At 42.1% G+C, this 22,719-nt stretch overlaps 1 protein-coding gene across 9 annotated transcripts in view; it reads right to left on the bottom strand.

The window, feature by feature from the left end:
* The window catches only part of FAM135A (family with sequence similarity 135 member A), a 91,063-nt gene extending 68,548 nt beyond the window's left edge, over positions 1-22,515 (bottom strand). For 3 of the 9 annotated variants that reach the window (XR_003991987.1, XM_030490444.1, XM_030490447.1), the window contains exons 1-2: positions 22,337-22,509; positions 3,169-3,289 (exon numbers count right to left, since the gene is read on the bottom strand). Coding sequence is in view for 6 of the 9 variants with exons in the window: in XM_030490444.1 (XP_030346304.1) it covers positions 3,169-3,289; positions 22,337-22,454 (239 nt within the window). In the remaining 3 variants the exon portion in view is untranslated. Of the gene's footprint in view, positions 1-3,168; positions 3,290-6,936; positions 7,023-8,978; positions 9,954-22,336 lie in introns of all 9 variants that reach the window. The other 6 variants (XM_030490448.2, XM_030490445.1, XR_003991986.1 and 3 more) reach the window with 4 other exon arrangements.
* Positions 22,516-22,719: the final 204 nt, after the last annotated feature.

Raw genomic sequence — 22,719 nt, forward strand, 5'->3', positions numbered from 1 at the left:
ATTAGAACGAAGTGTCTGCTCTTTTTCTCTTTTGCTTACAACAGTAAGTTATCAAACACAAAGAAAATAAAAGTCTGCTTTAAAGAGTCAGTTAGGAGAATAACATGGTTATTACAGTGGGTCCGTCAGAGGACCCTTCAGGTAAATTTGATCTTGAGTGAAATTGAGTCTGCACTACTCATGGGTTTAGATGAGTTTAGCTAAGCAGAGTGGTTTTGAGGCACTTTCCCCGATGATCCTGGTTTGCTGCACACTTGTTCAATTCACTGAGAGCTTTCCATGTATATAACCTAGATGTCTCCTGGAGAAAGCTAAACCACAGGCTCTGATCGGTATGTCACGAAATGTACTTCAGCCCAAGGGAGGAGGGGGGGGGGTGGAACAAAAAGATCTCAACCAACTGCGGGTATGAACAATTTCATACTCATGATGCAAAACATTTGGTCCAGAGGATGAGATTAAATCTAGTCTGAAGTAACCCTGGAACCACACAGATACAGGGACATCAACACTGCTTCTAGTTATTCATTCCTAAAGTACCAAATTAATCGTTAGTGTAAACACAGTCATAACTGCTTCTGGCAATAGTGTCACTACAGATACAGATCTAAGAAAACATGCGACAGTGGGATGCAATAGCTGGCAGATTTCTTTAACTAGTTATAAACCCAGGAAAAGATAATTGGTTTTGATTGGATATTGGCATATGTGGACTCCACAGAAAGGGGTGGGGAATGTGCCACAAATTCAAATGACCAAACTGATTCAGTTCATATTTAATAAAAGAGACAGAAGACTGACATTTAAAAATCAGTCAGGGTGAACACTGACAGAGCCATTCAAAGCGCATGGCAAAGCTGTTAAGAAAAACAACTTAAAACTGATCAGAAGGAAATTTAGGCTGGAAATTATGATGTCTCAATCAAACAAGTGAGAATCTGGACTTATTCTCTAACAAACCAGTTTGTATAAAAATCAACTAAGTTTTAAGAAGGAGCTTGATCAGCTTGATGTGATTACTTGCAATAGCTGCCATTTTATTTTACACAATTCAGTGCTTCTAACACCATGAGACACGCATGCTAAAATGGGCAGGCTTGAATGCACACAATCCCAAACAAACCCAGAATACAATCAGTTCTATACCTGACTTTCAGTGAGAGAAACCATGCTAAACACTGCAGTAGCTCAAAAACAGGACACTAACAATGAAATTAAAGATCTCCTTTTCTGCTGATTCAATCCTTCACCCAAGAGCTCCTCCGGCAATGTAAATACTACATCCTGTCTCCAATAGAAACAAAGACAGTTCCCTAGAAAATACTATAACTTACCTAAATTGACAGAAATTATCACACTAGTCACATTATTCAGTCTTTTAAATTATTCTGGGAGCTCCCTCTCCTTCCCAACATCGCTTTCTAAGGGAACTTCGCCAGAGTTAAAGTTTTAGCTTGAAACCAGAGGTAGTATCTACTGATGTCACTTTTCTTGCTATGTCAGCATTCCACCTCTCTGAACTTGCCCTGTGAATTTACTGCCTTTTAAAGAGTAAGCTAAAAAGAAACATGTCAAGTAGAACACTGGTAATTATACTCCCGTGCTTCGCTTCTCAACTCCATTTCTGAGGAATCATTTGAACTGTAAGATTAAGACAACTAAACCACTTTCTTCTCTGCAGGCTCTTCTCTCTTAGAGTTAACGTGATGCCATGTTAACATTCTACCCTCTCCTTCCCCAATGATTTCAGAGATTAAAAAATGCTACAGTTTAACAGGCTGTGCTTTTTGTTGAAGTAATATTTCAGTGTTTTCCCAGACATCTTAACACTTCCTTAACCTTCCTCTTCCAATGAAGAGAGAAATTAAAATTTTCTCTAAAGAGGGGACATAGTTTGTTGCATATACTTTGACTGCAAATGGTAGCAAGCATAACAGGTAATCACTTCTGTCAGTGTCAGCTTCAGGTCAAATTTAGAGAGAAGCTAGCTTTAATAAAATATAGATGAAAACTAACAGTATCATGGCAAAAATAGAGGCTAGCTAGCTGAGATATGTTTTATAACAGTATTTTATGCTTCTTTCTCGTGAGCAACTTCCCAATCCTACCTTTTATATCACTCTTCCCCAAAACCCACCTCAAAAGGTTAATACTAGGTGAAGGAACTATGTACATACCAAAGCAATGAAATTTTCCTGTTACTTTACCTTCATCAATTCACCCTGTCAAAAAAAACCCCCAAACAACAAAACAACAAGCTCAAACAAATAACCCAATCCTACCAAAACCAATACCCCCACAAGCACCTTGAATTAGAACAAGGTTAAAACCAAGAATTGATTTTCTTATTACTAAAGTGTTCCTAAGCAAAGTTATTCTATGATGCTTTGGAAAAAGGAGCTATCATAAATCAACAGAGATATATATTGTCTCCTGTCTGTAAACACTGACACAGCCTCAACCAGTTACAAACATCCTAAGAACTACAACACTGACATATATTTTTACTGTAATCTGTTAGAAGATTGATAGAGGGCAATGTACCACAACACTGGATGACAAATAATCTTTAATAATTCAAAAATAAACTACAAAGGATTATTTCCTACAGGGCCACGGAAAAGGAGAACCTTAGACAGCAATCTGGCAACAACCAGGTAATATCAAATGAAAGGAATGTGAAAAAGCCTTCTACAAAGACTAGGTGGACTAAGAGGAAGTCAGGAGAGTCTGACCTCCTCTTGAGGCAGTATGTAACTGTAACTGTGGAGGCACAGCACAGTGTGAGGAAGAGAGAAGCTGGTGGAGTCCTCCATTGCCAAATTGATAAATGAATAAGTTAACTGGGGCAGCAACGTTTTTTAAAGATTCTAGAGAAATACCTATCAGATTTCAAACAAAAGGGATTACAGAAATGAAGATATGATAGGGTAAAGGCTTCCTTCTTCTCCAATTAGATAAAAAAAATATTCTATTACAACTTAAGTTTAAGGCCAAATTATTTGAGTATTTAATTCCTAGAAAGTATTTGCCTTTCCAGGAAGGAATAAATTTTCTCAAATTACTATAAGAAGTCAGTAACACATGAAGCAATGCTACATGACAGTACCCATTAAGGTCTTTCCAGCATCAGCCATCCACCAAAGTTTGAAAGAATGTACTACCTACCCTCTTTGAAACAAATCCACATTGAAGAATTTGTGGAGCTCCACGGAGAATTCTACCATAGCCTGAACTTCACTCATGTTTATGAGGATGAAGAAGTCAAAACTTGTCAGCACCTTAGTTACTGAAAACAAACAGAAAACAAACTTTTTAGAACACGAGCTGTGGATAATGCCTGTCTGGTCCTTAAAAAGGACAACACTATCACAATTTTGCAGAGCTTCCTTAAAAACACAGGCCCTGGGGTAAAAAAGAATATTGGGTATACCAAATCTGGCCCACAATAACTTCTGTTTTTGTTGCGAAGGAATCGAATGCTATCAGAGTATCACAACACACCATCAGCATAATACAATCCTGGCACTTGCTGGTACCTCTAGACTGCAGATTTGTTCTGGCACTTGGCTACAGAGGGAAAAATACTTCTGACAAGGAGAAAAAGAGCATGGTCTCCTTCCAGCCCTTGCTGAAGCAGAATGACTATGCAGGCAGCAGTGCCTCAGCTCTTGATGTGAGGACAGAGACAGCTGAATTACAGCATGGCCACACAGTACAGAGAAAGTGCCTGACCAGGTCATGTAGTGCTTTAGATGGAGAGGTTCTAGAGGGAAGGCAGGAGCTAGGGAGGACAACATGCTCATTTTTAGTCAGTCTTTGTCAGTAGTAAAGTGCTAATTCTCGCTGCCTTCTTCACAGCCACAGACTGGCACCTTCCTGCTAATTTACAACTGCCTGCTGATACTTAAATTAAAATTCTACAGACTTTACCAAGTTCTGCTGTTTTTCCTTCAACACTATCAACTAGATTAATAGAACAGGTTACACTTTCTGCAAACACTTGTCTTCAAACTTCGCAGTTCCCACAAGTACCGTCTGGACTGAGGAATAAGCTAACCAGAAGACCTAAACCAGACTATGCTTCATGCACATTAGTCTACCATCTTCTGCTTCTAATGCAGAAACAGCAAACAAAAAAGCTAGCCTGGAGCTTGAGTGGATTATGGGGTTTTTTGTTTCTACAATTCTGAACATTTGGGTGTTTGTGAAGCAGCAGGCAGTACTACTGAGACTGAAACAAGAGTAGCTGGCAAAAAAGTCATTGCCACAGCAGTTAGCAGTCACCTGAAAGCAAAGTTACCTCTAGCCTACCAACTAAATTATCTTGGCATATGACTCAAGATAAGATTTACCTTTCTGTACTCACTGTAGAGAAGCTGGAAGGCTTCAAGCATCATAGCACAGATCTAGATTTTTAACGATAAACAAGAAGTTAATTCTGACCTTGGTTTAACAGCCAATACAAGGACTTTGCATGCCCTTTACAAAACCATGGAACAGTATGTTACTGAAGTAACGGGCCAGGATAAGAGGAATTTTGCTGCTGAAGCTGAGTTATGACAATATGAAGAACTTTGATCAAGGGCCCTTAGTGCAAGATCAAAACTACAGAATCTAGATGATGCTACTAACCCAGCTTGTCTAAAAATCCTGTCATAATTCAAATTTCAGTCAAGGGACCTCCATAGATTAAGTGAGTGATGCCACAAGTTTTCTACAGTATGCAGTGTTAGGACTGTCCCTGATAACCTACAGGGCTTTGGAACAATTCCCTCTTCCACTGCTTTGTTGACAGGACTGTGTAGAGATGTCCTCAGTGGTCTTTAAACCTAGAATCAAGAAGTTCTGCACTCTAATTCTCTGGGATAGTCATAATGCATTCTCACATGTGCATCACCTACCTACATTGCAAATGTATCTTCTGCAAATGGAACACTGACCTGCCACTGAGCAGAGATCCAGAGATCCTAGACCTGCCATGACCCTTGGCCACTGCCTGGGCAAAAAACCTTGTGGGCTGTGCATAAAACTTGTGATAAACTATCCAGTGCCTCAGAAAAGAGCCCACTTTAGAACAGTTGGGAAAAAGCAAAAGGACTTAAGCACAGGATGCCATGGGGCAGTCTCAACCAGCCCGCTCTTTCATGAAACTACATTTTCTAGAGAGGAAGACATTGCATGCCTCTGACTCCCCAGCACAATGAGTGGCACTATGGCCCTAAACAGTCTGCCTCCACTAAAAGAAGGAAGAATTGTTCCTGAAGGAGTTGATGGGCCAAGCAAGCACTCCCCCAAATGCTTCAGTAGGAAAACTCAGAACAACCCAGAACTAGTCCTGTTAGACAAGTTCAAAGGTCCATTTCATGAATGAGTTAATTCAACCACAAAAAAACCCTAGGAAAGAGCCACATCTTGCATTACTGCCAACGGGCTATTGAGCGACCTTGTGGTATTTCTGTTTTATCTAACACTGCTCTAGCTGGGACCACTCCCCCCCTCCTCTGTCGAGCTGACTTGGCATCCCCAGCCAGTCCACCAAAAACATTGCAAGGGCAAGCAACCCGCACAGACCAAACACGTGTTCCAGCAACCACAGGCCTGCACAACACAGTACCATGTGTTTTAATCCAGCAACACAGCCCTTGCTCAACTACCAGCAGTATTGGCAAAAGCAGCACCCATGCCTTGCTCCAGTATCAACTGCAGAACTAGCAAGAAATACTGAGCCACAGTTCAAACAGTGCATCCAGAAGCAATGCTGCATGCCACTGCAGGTACCCAGCACTGCAGTCCATCAGCTGACCTTTGAGGATGGCTTTTTCTTCACCAAGCATGAACCTGTTCCACGTGCATCTTAACCTGGGTGAAGGGGAGCATTTACTGCCCCAGGTTAACATAAACCAAATCCCTACTTTTCTGTCAAGGTCTTTCATATCAGTGCAAAGGAGGACAGTGTTCTCTTAAGTATATAATAGAAAGTGTTATGCAGTGAATAAATATTTTTAAGGAGAAACTCAAAGCAAACAAAAAAGTTAAACTCACGTAGAAGTATTTATTTGTCTAGATCTCATCAAAATTTACAGCTAAACTTCACTAACTTCAATGATATTAAATCCCCACAACTCATTTTAATACTTAATGAGCTTACTGTCATATTTTAAAGCATATAATTAACATTCAGAAGCCAAGCTACTGAACTGCACATTTGTCCTGTCTGCCTGTAAGAAGCAGGAGACTCCTTCAGTAGGAGATCTCTACATATGAGCAACAGAGGTTAATGCATCATATAAACACGTATTAGAAGATGAAAATTAGAAGAAAATCCTAATATACAAGTTAGAACAAGGAGGAAGGGGGTGCTGTCATAACTTCTGGCAGTTACTTAACATATAAAATCAACAGCATTTCAGTACTCAAAAATATTTAAGCACTGAGACTGAACATCTCCAATAGTCCAAATATCAGTTAAAGCCACTTGATCCTATACTGAGGGCCAAAATTCTGCTTTCCTTCACACTTCTGGGGGTTTATTTTTTTTTCTTAACTTGGAAAATCTCCTACATACCCTGGCCAGGTCATGCTGTCTCCACCCTAGCTCACTACTTCTTTAGTTATCTGAACTAATCTCTTCTGAGACAACAATACAAAATGGATCACAGGATATCAGATTTTAAAAGACTATCAGAAGCAAAAAAATGTTTCTCAATTCTGTTTTTTTTTTTCTAAATTGATCATTTTAGTGATACTTTAGTGATACAGCAGCTGCATCAGAGCACCTAAAAGTGCAATGAAAAGACAGATGGAGGTTTATAGAAACCTCCTAAACAAGCTTTGTTCTCAGAGAAAAGCTTGCGTAACAGTGCCATTGACCTGTTGGGAACTGCAAGACAATGCAAAGAAACAAACCCACAATATGTTCAAAGAATCTCTTACCTCCACTGGTAAATACTCCATTTTAGTATGTTAATTAACCAGTCTTCCAGTTCTTCGCTATTGCTGTCAAAAACATACTGCTTGAACTAAAAAACAAACAAACAAACAAAACATCTTACTAAGAGCAGTACCTCTAGAGCTTTTCAGTACTCATGCTCTTAATTCTCTTTTCCTGCATCCTAGTAACAGCCCCTATCATGTCCTCTCCAGTAACTACACATGTACCACCTACCACCATTCTCCCATCTGCCCCCAGTTCCTGCACTGCAGTTTTCAGCCTTCTGCATGTGTAGCAGTCTGATACCTATTTTTCCAAAATAAAAGAATAAAACTTCTTGTGCGGCCAATGCTCTGGCAAAGCTGACATTGCCATGTTCAGCCAAACTATCCCCATCTTCACCAAGCAATTCTAAAATGCAGTTCCCAGCGGACTCTGGTACACCCCCAGTCACCCCGACCCTGAACCACCCATACAAGTCTACGGGGCCGTATGGGTTACACCCAAGAGCACTGAAGGAGCTGGCAGAAGAGCTTGACAAGCCACTTTCCATCATCTATCAGCAGTCCTGGTCTAGTGGGCAGCTCCCAGAGGACTGAAGATTGGCCAATGTGATGCCTTTCTACAGAAAGGGCAGGAAGGAAGACCCTGTCAGCCTGACCTCAGTGCCAAGGAAGGTTATGTAGCAGATCACCCTGAGTGTGATCACAGAGCACGTTCAGGAAAACTGGGGGATCAGGCCCAGTCAGCACAGATTCATGAAGGGCAGGTCCTGCTTGACCAACCTGATCTCCTTCTACAAAAGGTGACCCGCCTGGTTGATGGGGGAAAGGCTGTGGATATTGTGTATTTGGACTTAAGTAAAGCATTTGACATTGTCTCCCACAGCACTCTCCTGGAGAAACTGGCTGCTCATGGCCTGGATAGGTATATTCTTCACTGGGTTGGAAACTGGCAGAGCCCAAAGACTTGTGGTCTTTGATATCACATCTGCCCGGCAACCAGTCACTAGCGGTGTCCCTCAGGGCTTGGTGTTAGGGCCAGTGTTGTTTAACATCTTTACTGATGATCTGGATGAGGGGATCGAGTGCACCCTCAGTAAGTTTGCAGACCACACCAAGCTGGGCAGGAGCATTGATCTGCTGAAGGTAGGAAGGCTCTGCAGGAATCTGGACAGGCTGGATTGATGGGCTGTGGCCAATGGTATGAGGTTCAACAAGGTAAAGCACTGAGTCCTGCATTTGGGCCACAACAACTCCAGGCAACACTACAGGCCTGGGGAAGAGTGGCTGGAAAGCTGCTCAGTGGAAAAGGACCTGGGGGTGCTGACTGGTGGCTGATGAACATGAGCAGCTTGTGCCCAGGCAGCCAAGAAGGCCAGCGGCATCCTGGCCTGTATCAGCAATAGTGAGGCCAGCAGGGCCAGGGCAGTGATCATCCCCCTGTACTCGGCACTGGTGAGGCCGCACCTTGAATCCTGTGTTCAGTTTTGGGCCCCTCACTACAAGAGCGACATTGAGGTGCTGGAGCAAGTCCAGAAAAGGGCAACAAAGCTGGTGAACAGTCCGGATAAGGTGTCTTATGAGGCATGGCTGAGGGAACTGAGGTGTTTAGTCTGGAGAAGACTCAGAGGGGACCTTACTGCTCTCTACAACTACCTTAAAGGAGGTTGTAGTGAGGTGGGTCTTGGTCTCTTCTCCCAAGTTAACAAGCGATAGGACAAGAAGTAATGGCCGCAAGCTGCACCAGGGGTGGTTTAGGTTGTTTCTGGAAGTGCTTCTGGAAGTTTTAAAAACTGTGTAGATGAGGCCTTCAGTGACATGGTTTAGTGGTGGTCTTGGCAGTCCTGGGGTAATGGTTGGATGTGATGATCTTAAAGGTCTGTTCCAACCTAGTTGAATCTACGATTCTATGATCTCCAGTGTGTCTCTCAGCTCACCAGCAGCAACATAGTGATGAGGTAGGAGGATATTCTGGCCTGAGTCATCAAACACAGCTCATGCCCCCACAAGTCCATATAGCTACCAGGGAGGAGGCAACTTACCAGAATAGGTCAGCTGAAATTCTGCTGGCAAATCTCATTTCCTTTCTACTCGGGAGATGAAATTCAAGGGACAAGGGGGAGAGCTCTGAAACCAAGAACTCACTTTCTCAAAGCAAACATTACAGGTAGATCAACATCACCTAACATTCTGAAACTCCCCTTGAAGCTCCTGCTAAACTGCTACCTTAAAACTGTTAAGAATCAGTCTATCTCCCCAGTATTCTTAAACCATTAGCGTATTTAAAAAATACCCTGAAAAACAACCAAAGACTCCCTTTTTTCTGATGACCCTTAGATGTCGGGCACAAAGAAAAGAGAATGCTTAGTTAGCCCTTCTTAGAGGAACTTTGCATCCTTTCTGTGTGTAAGTTTCAGAGAATTACAAACACAAAATCTATCACAGCTTGTGCAGGCAAGCCATGACACTGAACTGGCGTTGCCTTAGCTTCAGAGAGTAGGTGACAGCAAGTGGAGCATAAAAAAAATACATTATCTGGGATTTTTAAAAATAGAAATCACTTGTGCATGTGATGTATCATACTGCATCTTTGGTACCACAAATTATCAATAATGCCCCAGTAATATCCCAATACCATAATGCCGCATCAAAATGGCACCGACATTCATTCCATTTGTTTAACAATGCAATACCTGTGTCATACCAGTTGTCTTTTAAAAAAAGACTAAGTTCCTTTTTAAAAGAGAGAGAAAACAGGCAAAATTCTAAGTAGTTGAACTTCTTCTAGCCTTAGATTTAACATTTTATATTTAGTAAAAGTCAAAAGCAAAAATACAGAATCCTATAAATGAAAATACAACAATATGTTTATTTTCCCCCCGTTTTCTTCTAGCTGCTCATTTAAAACAGTCTTCAGATGGTTTTTTTCTTGTAGGTTGCGGTAGGAGCTTTATGCAGCTCCACCTCTGACCTCTTCTTCCCTGTCCTCTTCTCCTTCACACTCAGAGACCCAGCACCTGCCAACACAAATTCAGCGACCATCTACCTCTGTGCCGATGACTCATAGGTTTGTCCCTCCACCTGAGAACTGCCTCCACTTCCAATTTTAGCTGTTTCTTGGACCCAGCCTCCAGCTGAAACAGAGTTCTTGACCTGACCTGCAAGGCTAACAGCTACTTTCTGAGCACCCACAATGGCACAATCTGACTGTAAACCTAGACACTATTTTTCATTTAGTTTTCTCCGGGTTCTCACAGACTTTGGCAAGACTATGCACAAAACTTGCCAAATTTTTCTGCATGTGATTAGAAATATATTCCATCTATCCATATAGCTAAAACTCACTGAAGCCAATATCCTCTTTTGTTTTAGTTACTGTGAGGCTGAAAAAGCGTAATTCACTGCATGCATTAGTTCAGCATGGCACTGCAAAGAACCAGCCTGTTATTTTGATCGCTTCACCTCTCTCCCTGCATCCCCTGCAGAGACAGCCTGGACTACTGCATCAAGCATAACCCTCTTGTTCCCCTTTGAAACCTTTTCGCAGCTGTGCGGCACCTGGTATCACAGCATTCTGGTTGTAGAGCTCTCCAGCATTACAAATAAACCCTGGTTCTCCATAATTAAAAAGGTAAAGGGGTAGAAAAGAAATACTAATTAAATTCTGGATTGCAAAACCATAATGTTGTAAAACAAGGAAACAGACAAACAAACAAACAACCTTAAATAGGAATATCCAGGATACCTTATTCAATTTATTACCCAATTTTAAAAAGCAACATGACCGCAACTCAGAAAAAGACAAAAGAATAGACTACTTTCTATCTGGAATTATTAATTACATCCTTATTAAAGCTTCACAGTTATAAATAATTGTATTAATGTAAATAACCATAGTTACTTAAATATGGTTAAACAATGACCTAATTTCATGGGCTCAGGGCAAAACTCAACCATTACAATTTTCTTCTTGCCTGGTTCTCTAAGCCGAACATTACTTTCCAGACAGCCATTACAAGCTTTGATTCACCATTTCTAACAAACCTAATCCAACGTATCGATGACATTTTAATGGGCTAGATAAACAACCAGCTTAATATGGCATTAAAATTCAAATTTTCCTACTTTTCTTTAAATTTAGCACCAATAACTGGTCCTCTACGCAGCATACTGATAAAAACAACATACATACTACTTTAAGCTGACAACTTGATTACTCCCACTGAGCATGGAAGTCATTAATATGTTGCGTTCATTTCTTTTTTTCTCCCCTATTAATAGATCCTGTATGTGATTCAATAATTCATCTTGAACATTTATTAAGCTTATTCCCTTCTACCCTAGCATTGGTCTTTGTCTGTCTGACAAACAACATGTTATTTCTAAGCTTCCTCATTAAAAAGTTTAACATGAAAAGTTCTGTGAATAGCACAGTTAAAAGCTTGCTTTCCTACTGATGTGTCCTTCACCCTCGGCCACAATAACCCCCCCTGCCTCTCATGGGCCCTTGACTAGGCAAAAGATCACGCATCGTGCAGGTATGATGAAACTATATCCACAGCAACTGGCCAGCTGCTGCAAAGCAGACCTCATGCTAGCTGACTTGTGTATTTTAACTCCCAGTATGGGCTCTAAGTTCTGTGTCTTCTCTCTCCAGCCACCAATTTATACCAGACAAAAATTTCATCATCTCCGAGATCCCCCCTCCTCTTCCACATTAGCCTGAATTGGGCAATGGTTTCAACAGCAATTTGTGAAGAAAGAGGAAACAGAACATGAGCAAACCAAACTGCAGGTTTTATTTGCCTTTTACAAAGACTTCCCCTAAAAAGAAAACCCACATTTTAAAAGCTATGATTAAAAGGGAATGAAATAACTGGCACAAATGTGACTGCCTTTGAGTGAAAACCAGCAAAATGCAGCATTTTGACGAAAAGCAGTGGCAGTTCAGGATATGCACTACCACCAAGGAGAGTGGACAGCGTAAATCAGCAGTTAAGCTGTCCATTCACCACCAAGCCACCTTAACAACAGTGATGAAAGATAAATACCTCTAACTAAAGCAGAAGTAATGTAGCTAGAAATATATCTGCAAATCAATTAATTACTTATATTTTGCTTATAATTTTCAATTCATGTAATCAATCTTTTCCTAACAATCTATTCAGAAGAAAGTCTTCTGGAACTTTACATAAAAACCATCTAATGATATTACAGTAAACTAAAAAGAAAATAAATTGCAAGGTGTAGTATGTTGGCTTAAAGAACAAATTGCATAGCTTAATACACTCACCTTCTCATAATCTCGAGAATTTATGAAAGGTGCACTAGGTAAGAATTAATAAAGTAGGAAAGGAAAGCTTACTAAAATAATTTGATTCTGCCCAACTGAATAGGTTCATCATAAAATATTAAGGCTCTTAGTGTACTTAAAACATAATTCATTTTCCTACTTATAAAAAGGAAGAGAGCAGTATCTCTTTGAATTCCATGTCCCAAGCAATGCCATCAAATGAAAAATAACTCTCACATGGATGGATGAACTTGGCATTAAAATGTCTGCAATGACTGTCATTAATGTGCCATATTTTATGAATCAGAAAAGTCTCCCACAACAAGCAAAATTATTGCAAAATATATAAAGTTTGATTTCAACAGAAATAAAAAATAAATCTAAATGTACACTCAGCAGATTATTTTTAATAGGTAATAATTCTATATTATTGTCCTCTCTAAATAGAAGCACAATTTACAGAGTTGAGTTCCAATACCTGCTCTGAGGTTATGGTTTGTCAAGACAGTAAAAACAGTTTAGATTTGGCAGGTTGATTTTGTATTGGAAGGCTTTATGCCAAACAGTTACTGTCTTTCCTCCTACAGTAGGCATTAAGTCAGCGCAAATGATGTACTGTGTACACTTATCAACTTAAGAAACGTGATAGTTTGCCTGCCTCATCAAAGTTACATTAGGAGATAACCCGATAGTAAATCTGATCCAGGATCAGTAGTCACAAAACCACTTCCTTGGTAACTCCTGCACTAGTATCACGTATGGTGATAGGCTGGATGGGCCAAGATGGAAAAACAGTGACTGTCCTAGGACTTCCATGCAGATTTAAGTTTATTTAGAAACACAGAGGAGTACTGCATCAAAGCCTATTTTATTTTACAACACCTAATGTTACAAACCTAATATGAAGTCAGCTGATTTGGGGTTGGCTTTACACTGCAACATGTTTAAAAACATAATCCTTAATTTCATGTTTTTCCCTGTGGTTTGGCTTCCAGTTTCCTACCATTTTCACAAAACAATTCAAGACAAGCATTATAGTGAAAAAATTTAGGTTAAAAGTTTGATTCTTTGATTGTCAATGCAAAAGAAAAATCTAAAAACTATGGAAATATAAAACACTGATTTCATCTTCTCATAATTTCTGTTCACTGCCACCCACCAGAGAAATGTCATAGATCCTTATTTTCTTCTTCCTTTGTTAATGATTTTCTGACTACAGGTCTTCTAAGACCCTCCCTGCAACTCTTCCACAAAATACACATTCATTTTAAAGTCAAATCCATATCAGCCTAGTATAAAGCACAATTTAGTTATGGCTGTATGATACATGCGTAAGGCTGAAGGACATTTAAGCAGACTGCCATTGCAAGCAATGACCTAATGTGGACATGGGAAACTATTTCAGAATGTGCATTAAAGCTTTTCAAGAACATATTGTATGAAACAAACATCTACATGTCACTTTGGTGAAAGACTTCAAGCTCTTGCTGCTTGCTTATCTTCATACTGACCAGGCGAGGAAGAGCCATGCATTTCTCTGCCAACCTCAGGCAGCACCTCCAGCAAATCATTTCCTGCTTATCTTCAAATCTAAGAGTACTAAGCTGAAAAATACCTAGCTTTATAAGTTTTCTTAGCTATTACCAAAACCAGTCAAGCACCAGATTTTCATGCTCTATCCTTGATGTCCCCCACCTTCTTTTCTACCACTGGAGCCTGGAGCAAACCAGATCTGACCCAACAGCTACTAGGAAAAACAAACAAACGAACAAAAAATACAACAACAAAACCAACCAACCAAGCACGCACACTCCCAACCCCAAATAAAATCAAATCACTCCCTGCTTTTTTTCATCTGCTTTAGAAGAGAAGGGACTAAATACAGTACTTCACGTGCTTTCTGATGGACAAATGCTCAGCAAAAGAAGTTTCTGAAGAAACAAGAGTCAAGTAAAGAAGGCACTGACCAGCAGCGGAGGACAACTGTGATGGCACCTTTAACAAACTGAGCACAGCTTAGCATATATGCTATATGAAGAATGGATGTGATAAAACAGCATGTTATAGATTATCAGCAGCAAAGTCTTCAAAGGATTTCCCTCTGCTACCCTTGGAGACTTGCTCCCACCCACCCCACAAACAGTCATCTCTGTAATTGTACTGGCAGCTGGGGCAGGGAAAAAACCTACCACCACCACAACAAACCTTTATGGGTATTTTGGAGGTTACTCTGTGAATTTTTTGGGTTGGTTTGTTTGTTTTCAATTTAAACCACAACATTTCACTGATTCAAAACAGCACAGCCTCCACAAACAGCTGCACTGATACCTCTGAAAGAGAAAGCCAATATTAACATCTAACTCTGAAGAAGTGAGCAAAGGCACAGCAAGAATTTAAGCCAACTGTGGCCGTGAAACTACATGAAGTCTTCCACACCATCAACAGCTTCAGAAGTTCCTGCCCCAGGTGCTCGTTCCCATCTTCACAGCATCAGCACATCGCCCCTGCAACACTGCCAACACAGTTCTCATGGGACAGCATTTTAAAATGAATTGGTTACCATTTTAGAATACTCTATTTTTACAGGGCTTGATCAGATCACTTCCTTATCCTGTTTCAAAGCACAGCTCCACAAATAGCAGTGCCATCGCAGCGATGGGGAAGGGAAGGTGAGCGGCAGCACAACACAGTGGATCCCCTGACCAGCCGTCCCCAGAGCGTGCCCATCTCCTTAGGCCACGGCCTCAGCGCAGCAAAGCAGTTTAAGTGGCAGGGTGAGAGAAACTGGCCCTTCTCACAGCCATTCCTGAGGTAAAATACCCTCTATTTCTTCCTTATATTTACTTTTGCAAGTTGAAAGAGGAAGGAGACAGTACTCCTCCCCCTCAGGGAAGGACACAGCCCCAGAGCCCAAGCACCAGCCCAGTTTAACCTTTCCCCTGCTCAGCAGGCTTGTCCTGCCCCCTCCTCACAGCCCAGCTTCCCAGGGAGGCAACCGCTCACCTGGGAACCTGCCCTGGCAACCCGGTCAGGGATATTTCTTTCCTGAAGGAGGCATGGGAGGCTGGAAAGCTGATCAGCTTCCAGCAGCTCTCTGTCCCAACAGGCCCAGAAACACGCTCTTCCCACAGTTACCAACCGATAGATCAGGTGCTGGGGGACAGGAACAATTTTTCCTAAAGGAGGGCTCCTCCACTCTCTGTCATGGAGGAAGAGAGACACACATCTGGTGCTGCTTCCCCCCTCACTACAGTGCCAAAATAGAAGTTGCTTAAAGAGTCGCTATTAAACAGACAAATATAACAGCCTTATCAAATTGAAGTTTTGCTTTTGTTTATTCTGTGGCTTGAAGGCTTTGTACCCCTCTGTCAGTTAAACTCCGTATGGCATTTAACTGACAGAACAAGGCTGCTGCAGGAGAAGTCACTGAATAAGTGACACAAACCTAAAATGGCATAGCTCTGTTTCTGAAATTACACATTCAAAATAGAAGAAGTCTAATGATCACCTTCAGTAGCTTCAATGGGAAGACTTGAAGGGTCACATGAAAACAGAGCAGTAAACCTATTTGAATTAGCTTGAACCATCACCAACGCTATTTAAACATTTTTTGACAATGTCTTATACGGGACAGGCTTTGTTCACTCCTTTTCTCCTACCATTTCCTTGTTATATTTAGTCAGAAATTCTTGTACTAATGTTTGGTTATCATTAAATCCCTTATATGCTACTTCCAAATTTGCTACAAGCAAAAAAACCTATTAAATACAACATAAGACATCCAGGGGAAAAAGGCCCAACAACCAGGAACCAAAGTCATCAGAGGTTTTTCCCTACCCTATCGATAGTGCAGCTGGTTTGTTTTCAAACAGGTCCTTGTTCCCTACCTTAGAAGGACAAACCGAGAGCTGACCATATTGGCCAGCCATGAAAATTCATCTTTCCATCTAAACTCTTCTCAGCTTTTACACCTTTCATGAGTCAAAACGCAGGTACACATCTCTTAGAGCCTGTAGTCACCAACCCAAATCCAGACCAAACGTTTGTAGCATTAGCTGGCATACAAATTAATTTCAGAGCCATACAATGTACTTTCCACAGAAAAGGTCGTATCTTCAGTAAAATTAAGAGTTAAATCAGTGGCTCAGAGCTTCTGTCCCAGTAGCAAGGGCTTTCATTAGAAAGAGAAGTCCAGCCTGACAGAATGGCTGTGAACTTGAAGATCCAAGTCTTGAGGTGTATTGACCCCAACTGTCACAAGGTTTTTTCCTCAATGCTGTTTTACAAGTAAAGCAGTAAAAGGTATGTTTTCTACTATCTATGCACCATTGTTTTGGCACTTCAAATACTCTGAGTATCTTGGCACATTTTGATCTGAATTATTTCACTGAGGTGAAAGGTTTAAGGTCAGAGGTGGATGAAACCATAGGCCCTAGAATTATCTGATAGCTGGTTTAATCTGAGAGTTTGCCCAGAAAATTCAGAAAAACTTAAAAAAAATATATTTGTAGAAATATAGCATTTGTAGACAGCTGGATGGGCCACATAAATAGGCAGACAAGCAATATATACTGTAGTTTAAAAGTACTAGATATGCAAATACCTCTACTACTAAAAGACAGCAGTATTAATTACACTAGATGGATTATTTTTTTTTACATGGAAATATACAATCATTATGCAGAAAAATTGTCAAGTGCCAACTGAACTGACAGCCTGGGAAAAAAGTACAGTTTCTTTGAATAATACTTCTTAAACCAGCAGAAGAGCAAATACTATCACATTTCTTTTGCAAGTTTGAATAGAAAGAAGATAAATGATAAACTGCAAGCCATTCTGACATGAAAATTTTATGCGAAACCTTGCTTATTAACTTTAGAAAATTATCTAAAGCATAAAGAGAAGTCAGTTTATTTTACAGCTAGAAAGTGTGATAAGCTTATCATAGCTTAACATCCTATACCCAACAGGTAATGAATGATCTATGCCTTGATCACTTAACAGTGATAGATTCATGAAGTTACAGCACATGAACAAGCTTGTGACTATACTAAGCAGAGCAAGACGTGAAAAACAAACCAGTTTATTATCTCAAAATGTCAGAAGCCAAGTGTAAGGCTCCCTGCACAACTGATGAATACTGTAGATTTCTTCTTCTTAATTATAAGAATTTGGCAGTGTGGTATGTGCAGGTTTGATTTATTATATAAATGAGATTCAGCAAGCTATATGCACATATATGTAGATACATAATTATACAGTATTAAGGCAAAGAAATTTATAAATTTTCATTTGAAAATTAAAAGTAGTAAGTTTTCAATTTTCCTGATACAAACCACGCAATTCAGAAATGAGGAAATCTAAAATTTCGTTTTAGTAAGAAATATAAGGGAAACTTCGTATCTTATTTCCAATAAAACTGCTTGCAAAATATAAAGTTCAAGATTCTTAGTACTGAAAATGCTTCCAATTCCAAAACTCCTAAAGAAAAATCCATTTAAAAAAAAAAAAAAGGGAGAGAGAAAAAAAAGAAGATAGCACTGGAACCATCTAACAAAAACCAGAACTGATTTCGTTTCAGTCTGCTTTAGCATTTTCAACTTTTGTTCCACTTGTAAGTTGAACTGTGATGTTTCATTCTGTTCCTTATTTGTCTGCCTGTTCTTTCCAAGAATAGTGTTGTCACTGATTTCCTGCTTGAAGTAAACACAGTTTGCTCACCTGGCTTCTCCCTGACCCCAAACTACAGCAAACTTATTTCCCCCCTTTCAGATTTATTTTCTTGTCTACTCTTTGCTGTACACTCTTGTTACCTCAAATGTTCCATGTATTGTTCTTTGAGGGAGACAATTTGTGCAACAGACTTCTACAAATATCAGTGATATCGCATGATCAACACATCAACTGCTTTTACTAGAAACGAATGCATAAATATTTAACTGCTATGTTCATATTTCTACAACTATGTAATTTTCTATACACAATACTTCAGGAGATGTATCCCATGAATGAAAGTGATCAAAAGGTGCCTGGTAAAACACTAGAGCAAGCCAGAATCAGCAGATGCTTTAACAAACAAAAAAACCCGTGTCTTGCCAGACAGAAAACACACGGTGCATGAATGCTGACAAAATGTAAGGACATACTTTAGTGGTTTGCCTAGCTGTGGCAGAAAACCACAGAAGTAGCATTTATTCAGAAACATAATCCGGTTGTAGCAAGCTCACAGGGACAAGAAAAAGTGGCTTTTACATGGATTTAACCAGTCAAACTGTCTCTTCACTCCTGATTTAAAACAGCAAGTTTGTGACTTGAAGGCTCCCATATAGGATCCTATATCCTACGTATAAAGCATTTGACGGTTGCTATATACACAAACTTCTAATTTAAAAAAAAAAAAAAACAAAACCAAAACATTTTCCAAGCTTTTTCCAAGCTTTCCAGGAGGGAAAATAAATGCAAGGTTAAATAATTTGTAATTCAAGAAACTCTTAAGTTATGCTCATAGCTTAACCAAAAGAGAAATTGAATGTGCTGGTACTTCACACGGATGCTTATTCCGACTACAAGCTCTCTGAGCCCAGGGCGTGGCAGAGGTACCTGACATACAACAGCAGGCTGGTAAAACAAATACCCATCAGGAACAACTGCTGGTCAGTGCACAGACGCTACTGGTCTATCCTGTCATGAAAACAAAGCGCTAGTGAGACTGTATTTTTCCATATGGAAGAAAAGGGTGCAATCCTTCCACCTTAATTAACGAGAGGGTATATTCTGCCAAGCCTACGCCACAGTCTGTAGGGATGGGGGCTGAGAAGGAATGAAAGAATTTCAAGACAGAAAACACAAAGTATATGAAGAAGAAAGCAGGGGTGAGAAGCACTGGTCCACATCAATAATAACTTCAGACACCGAAACAAGGTCAACAGTACAAGAATTGACAACCATTTACTATAATTCTAACACTGAGGTCCATCTTTGGCACCAGTTTAACTTTCGCATTTGTTCAGGACAGCACCCAGGCTGAGAGACACAGACACCAGTACTCTCAGCACCGCATTAACATTCACGTGCTGCCTCCTAGGTTGGTGCAGACAGCTAGGTTCTCTTCAAAGAAATAACAGTGCAAGAGTCGGAGCTTAGGCAGGGCTCCCATATCTTTACCTGCAGCAGTTCAAACCCTTGTCACTCAGCAATCTGCCTCACCCTTCTGCCAGAATTTGCTTTCCTATCCAACTCCACAGCCAGTCAGATGGTTGTGGCATACATATCCCATTCTAATCACTTCCAGCACCCTCAGGGAGAAGCTTGCACCAAAACACTGGACTATAACCTGGTGGGAATGAGATACTGAAACGTCCTGTTGCAGGTTGCTTACAACATCTTAAAACCACTAAAATAAAGTCCACCAGAGTCTTCCTCAGTGGAGAGCTGACTAGCAAAATCAACAGGGAGAGCTAGAGAGAGCAATGGATCTCAATTGCCACATCTCTCCCTGCTTGGGAACTGTGTTCACTAATTCTTCTGGGATAAAAATGCAAAAATCAGCCCTAGAATCTGGGCTTTGGAACCCTGGTACTTCCAAGGGAAACATTAAAACCACAAAACGAGAGCGCCAGGTAACAGTTTCAGATCCATCACTGGGGCTTCACTGGCTTCAGAAGAGACACCAGGGCTTCGCTCTTCTGAAACCTGAAGAGAACCTGCGCTGTTATTTTTGAGGTTTTGCTGAACTAAGTTCTATAGCAATGGAATTAAACTGAATCAACAAATGTGTTGTCTGACACATTTCCCAAACTAGTTTTGAAGATAGATTTTGGTTGCTGTGTGCACTTTACTATTACTGATTACTGTGCATGCAAAACCTTACCCAGGCCAGTTGTACCAACTGTAATTTGAAGTGAAGGTTAACAGATCAATTTTCTTAATAAGTGTTAATTTAAGAACAAAACTAGTATTTTCACATATTATATCAGTCAACTCATACCAGTTTTGTAGGATTATATTGCACATAAGGGAAATTTAAAGCCTTCCAAAGAATTACCTCAAATCACATAAAAATGTTATTTTTATTGATTACTGAAGAAAAAATGAAGAATTGACTTATGCTGCTTACAGGAGAAAGCAAAAAGTGAGAGGCAGGAAAAGGAGAACAAGTTGGTCCATCCAAGGAAACCACAGACTAAGATTTATAGCTGTGCTCTGACATACCAACTCCAGGTACTCAGACTGTGACTACTGGCACAGTCATATGGAAGAAAGAGAGCAAGATGATTCTGTGTTTCATTCATGTAAAGTATTTGCAAAAATACAGTCAGAGCCCGGATTATTGTTCACTTGCTACAAAACACTATTTCCAGTTCTAATGCTCAGTGAATTGTTGACTGAAATAATAAACACTATGCTGAAGTACCTGACTTGCTCCTCCACAAACCCAGAATTCTTTCATTCTGAAAAAGACATAAATTGCCAGTGAAACATAACTTTACTGAACTAGGTTTGGAGAGGGACAGTTATCCTTTAGCAAGGGCCAAGCAGTTTTTTCTTCACAATCAAAATGCTAAGTAAGAGAAATTTTAGGGATGAAAATGTAATACATTTCCTTCCAGAGTAATAAAGATCACACGCAGTAGCATTCCCTGCTTGTTTTCAGTCCAGCAAACTAGAAAGCGGTGTATGCGGATTTTAGCTCAGGCTTTGCCCACGTATAAAACAACAGTAAGCTAACTGACTGAAATCTTTCTAAAACAAAGCAAACCCTAGTAAAAGAAAACAGACGTTTATGGCCACTTTCTTGATAAAACAGAGGACTTCAAACACAAGTTTGTTTACCTTTCAATCAGAAGAACCCACTGCAAGAAGATAAAAGGGAAGTGGGCTTAAACACTTCAGCACAAACAACCTCTTTACTTACAATATCAACATGACTGTAAATCCCCCCAATTCTAATTTTTTAACATGTTATGCTATGCGATTTCTCTTCGAAGCTGCATGTCTGCAGCACATAACCATTAAATAAAGTTTTCAAGTAAGTTCTATTTTGGTTGAAACAACACAACACAGAAAAAAACGCTTATTTCCACGAGACCGCTTTACACATCGTGCAAATTCTGCCGTTAGCGTCCTAAGGGTAATTCACCCCAACGGATGGTAACAGGAGTTGAGAGCATCTGCTGAGGAGAGCAGGAACCGCGTAGCTGGGGCGCCCTGCCGCACACACCGCAGTGCACAGCCGCTTTTCGAGGGGAGAAATGGGTTTTTCCCCGGCTCGGCTCGGCTCGGCCCGGGCCCGCAGAGCCACGCCGGGCAGCGGCGGCCGCCGGCGGTGGTGGTGGGGGAGGCGGCAGTGCAGCCCTCCGCGCACCAGGAAATAGCCGGGAGCTATTCCTAAGGTCGGCCAGCAACTTTCCACACCGCACGAAGACACGATATTAAAATAAATAAATAAATGGAAACCCACACAAACACCGTTTCAAACGCTGGGAGAATCCGGCATTTCTCAGGAAGGCAAGGCGGGAGAAGGCAGCAGTGCCTCCGAGTGCCCCAGCACCGCGGCCGGTACTCGGGCACTTCACGGAGGGGACTGGGTGGACGCTATTTCTGACCTATTTTCGGCGCCGCCTCACGGCGATAAACAATCAACAACGGCGGCGACACGGTGCCCGGGCTGAAACTTCCCCCGCCACAAGCCACTCCCGGCGGCCACAAGCCGCCCCCCACCCGGAGGGACAACGCAGCAGGCGAGGAGCCGGAGGGGACTAGGTGGGGGCGGCAGCGTCCCCTGCCCCATGGCTGAGCTGGACGAGCCGCCGGGCGGCCGCTAACCCCCTACTCCGCCTCGCCGCTCCCCCCTTCCCCAGGCCGGGCTGCGGAGAAGCTCCCGGAGTTTTGCTGCCGGGGACCGTGGTCAGCCGACACAAACAAGTCCTCCGCCCGCCATGCCCGCGGCGGGCACAGGCCGGGCACAGAGGGGCACCTTTGGCGCCCGCCGGCCCCCCGCCGCAGCCCCACGGGAAGGGCCAGGACGCGCTCCCGCCGAGCGCCCCAGCCCGCCCTGCCGCTCTTCCCCAGAGCTCCGCGCTCCCTCGCCGCTCCCCCAGCACCGACCTGGGACACAAAGGAGCGGCCGCCGCTGCCCGCCGATAGCCCGCCGCCGCCTCCTCCTCGCCCGCGCTCCCCGCGGAGTCCAGGCCGCGGCAGCACCGGGATGGCGTAGCGCAGGCATCCGACGCCAGCGCCTGCTGCTCCCGCGGCGGGCCGTGCCGCCGGCGCCCGCTCTGCACTGGGCGGGGAGTGGCGGACGGCGGGGGGAGGCGCTGGGCGCCGGCCGCGCCGGCCGAGCACCGCTTCCTGCTCCCCGGCGCCGAGAGGCGGCGGGTGCCGGAGCCTGGCGGGTGCCGCAGACTCGCAGCTGCCGCCGGGGGGCTGCGCTCGCGGTCAGGCAGAGGCCGGCGGCGCCGAATCCCGCGTCCGCCGCATCCCCGGCTCCT

The sequence above is a fragment of the Strigops habroptila genome, chromosome 6 (genome assembly GCF_004027225.2).
Source record: "Strigops habroptila isolate Jane chromosome 6, bStrHab1.2.pri, whole genome shotgun sequence".
NCBI classification, from domain to species: domain Eukaryota; kingdom Metazoa; phylum Chordata; class Aves; order Psittaciformes; family Psittacidae; genus Strigops; species Strigops habroptila.